This window comes from Mus pahari, chromosome 4, assembly GCF_900095145.1.
Source record: "Mus pahari chromosome 4, PAHARI_EIJ_v1.1, whole genome shotgun sequence".
Lineage (NCBI taxonomy): Eukaryota > Metazoa > Chordata > Mammalia > Rodentia > Muridae > Mus > Mus pahari.
In genome coordinates, this window is record NC_034593.1 from 58,121,944 (window position 1) to 58,125,211 (window position 3,268).

Genomic DNA, 3,268 nt, shown 5'->3' on the forward strand with positions numbered 1-3,268 from the left:
CAAAGTGCTCCAGATCAGTTAATACATTGGTAATAAAGAGAGAGAGAGAGAGAGAGAGAGAGAGAGAGAGAGAGAGAGAGAGAGAGAGACAGAAGCAGAGGGTGATCTCTGAGTCTGAGGCCAGCCTGGTCTACAGAGTGAGTTTCAGGACAGCCAGAGCTGTCAAAGACAAAGTAAAATTCTGTCTCAAAACCAAACCAACCAACCAACCAGACAGACAGACAGACAAAACGAGTCTGCATACCCCAGCCCTGCTAATTTCTGAAAACAATACAACCTCTGCCATGACACTCCTCACACAGGATGGAATTTTCCACTAATGTGTCTGCTGTGTCATCTCCACATGTCTCCTTCGTGTACTGGCACACTCCATACCTCAAATAACAATTTCCTAAACTTTCCAATGTTCTGTTTCCATATTTTACCTTATAATTGAAGAAATTATAGCGCCTAAGCGATTTGTTGGACAAAACTGCAATGTAGTATTTATTTAGGGAAAGACATGATAAAGTCAGCAGAGAAAATGAGGGTATTAGGATATCCACCCAAGAAATCAATGTTTTGGCACAGGTGGAAGTCCCAACTGTGGACCCTGTCTTCAGTTACAAGGCCCCCCTGGTTTGGGAAGTAATAGAGAGAGAATTAATGCTTTGTTCTGAAAGCTAATGGTGGTGAAGGATGAGTTGCAGAGTGGCTGGCCTCACACTGAGACAATCAGCAGCCCTCTCCTGCCCGCCCTCACTCACTGAACTTCCCCTCAGCTGGGCTGTAGCCAGGAGGGATTGGAACACGCAAGGCAAGAGCTCGCTGGCTGGAAAGCCATCTGCTGGCTCTGCCCCCCACCCCCACCCCGCTCAGCTGCACCTGCTGCTGCAGCCTATCTCTTCCTCTACCTTTCCAGTCCCCTTGCCACTTGCCCGAAGCCATTTTCTAAGGGACTTGCCTTGGGGGTGTTTTCTGTAGAGTATTGCTTTCCTTTGAGGCTCAAATTCAAGTGCAGTGAGTTGATAAGATCTTATTTTTCTCTAATGAGCACCCCCCCTGCCATCCCCATCTTGACTTTTAATATTATACACCTGTTACTCCTGTGTGTGTGTGTGTGTGTGTGTGTGTGTGTGTGTGTGTGTATGAAAACTGACTCTTCAAAGTTTGCTTAAGCTAGGGTATTTTATACTAATTAATTGAAAACAACCTAAATTTGATTACTTCTACAACATTTTGCCAGCATATTGAATGTATAAATAATGTGTATACATATAGATAAATATCGATGTATATAGTACTTTACATATATGTAGATACTGTAAATAGATTTTAAAAATGCAGTAGGCTCCTTTTTAAAAGAAAGGTCAAATTAATAGAGTTTAGAATTCTTGGGAAAATCAGCTGAAAATATCTTCCCAGTTTCTATCTCCTTGATGTCCCAGACATGAAGCATATATGCCTGCAATATTAATGAAGCACGTGCCTCATACAGGCACAGGGCTAGGAGGCAGCAGGCCTCTACCACTTCAGAGCCAGGTTGCTCTCAACAAGTTATGTAACAGACCGAGGCTTCTGGGTCTTTCTGTGGTGAATACGTCAGGATCAGTGAACGTGATGGCTCTAACACAGCACCTTATCAATCAGTCTAACACAGCACCTTATCAATCAGTCTAACACAGCACCTTATCAATCAGTCTTCCTCGTTAGCGGCTTGATACTTCCCCCACCCCTGACTTCCAACCAGTATTCAGGTGGAGTTGATGAGAGCCAGATGACAAAGCCAAAAATGTCAGTAGTTTCCAGTTCCTCTAAAAAATTAAAAACAAGCAGAGGCAAATACTAGACCAATTGCTTTAAAATATATATGTGGGAATGGGGACAATGTGCGAATACAGTGCAAATACAGATGAGGACTCAGTCCCACCGTACCATCTGCAGAACCCCTAGACAGTCATTCCACCTCACCTACAAAGGGCAAGGGCTGAACGTTCTGTTAGCATCCTTTCCAGCCTCAAACTCTATTTTTCATTTCTCTGTCTCATGGGATAGAGTATTGAAAAGACAGAGAATACAGCCTCTGACCTGAAGCTCAGTTCTGATTTAAATTGTCAGTAACGCTCCACTTACATAAACTGTTTAAAGTCAGGAATGCTTTTTCCTCATCTCTTTTCAGAACACTTTTCTCCAGGAAACTGTGCGCAGAGAGTGTGAAGAACGCTTTGAACTGACTGAGGCTTTGAGTCAAGCCAAAGAACAGCTCCTGGAGCTCAGGAGGAGCGGAGGAAACTTACAGTGTTCCCTCAATAAGGGCGCCCTAACCTACCCTGCCTCGGCAGTCAGTAATCACCGCGAGAACTGTGGACGAGGCACCGGCACACCCAGCCTGCGTGGACTGCCAAAACCCACGGCTTCCCCGACCCCAGATAAGCTCAAGAAGGTCAGCAGCTCCGGGCTGCCTGCCCTTTCCCAGGCATATCCTCCCAGGGGCCGAGCAATTTCAGTAAAGGAGGCCAGGCAGAGGTTGACAGCCATCCTTCACAGGAGGCTGAGTCAGCAGTGATGACCTGCTTCAGGAGGATCCCACCCACGGGATACACACCCTTTCACAGCCGAGCAGAGACTCACTGCAACCGGGTACCGGGAAAAAAACATATCTGTAGATATAGTTAACAAGGAATGTACAAAGCTAGGAACTGTGAAGCCACAGTTTTCAAAGGGCCTCAGAAATTGCAACAGATAATGAAGTTGGCACCCCAGAGGTCTGATTTCTGTTTTCATGTATGTATTTTATGCTCCTCGAGTCTGGCCCTTAGAGACTGCAGGGAAAAGCGTCTCAGCCTGGCGAGTTTTTCTCTTCCTCACTTCCTGTCTTTCATCCTCCCCTTTCTCTCCTTTTCCTGCCATAGCAAGTAGATTATCGCCACGAAATAGACTATATTGGTTTTATGGTGTCTTTTTCACTTGTTTATTGAACTAAATAGATGTAAGTATTCCAATTAGAAAAAGAAAGTCCTTGATTTCCAAAGTCCTTACTTCCAATATTTGCAGAGCTGATAATCACCATCAAATGCTTGGCATAGCTGCGGTAGAAGTAAGGAAAGCCTTTCAGAAGACCATGTGCTGGGAGGCTGGGACCTGCTACAAAAGATGCTGATTCCCATTCAGGGAAAAGTAGTTTGAATCTCTAATTATCAATATCATTTTAGAAAGTGACATGACCATGAAAATATTTCTTGGTGGATATTTTCTCACTGAATACTTTTTGGTTCACAGCCGAGTTCTA

The 3,268-nt window shown here is 44.6% G+C and overlaps 1 protein-coding gene across 2 annotated transcripts in view; it reads left to right on the forward strand.

Annotated features, from left to right (window-relative positions):
* Lekr1 (leucine, glutamate and lysine rich 1) overlaps positions 1-2,653 on the forward strand; it is a 151,338-nt gene extending 148,685 nt beyond the window's left edge. For both annotated transcript variants that reach the window (XM_021196847.2, XM_029537186.1), the window contains one exon: positions 2,159-2,653. In XM_021196847.2, the coding sequence (XP_021052506.1) occupies positions 2,159-2,545 (387 nt within the window). In that variant the 3' untranslated portion in view covers positions 2,546-2,653. The remainder of the gene's footprint in view (positions 1-2,158) is intronic.
* The last annotated feature ends 615 nt before the right edge of the window (positions 2,654-3,268 follow it).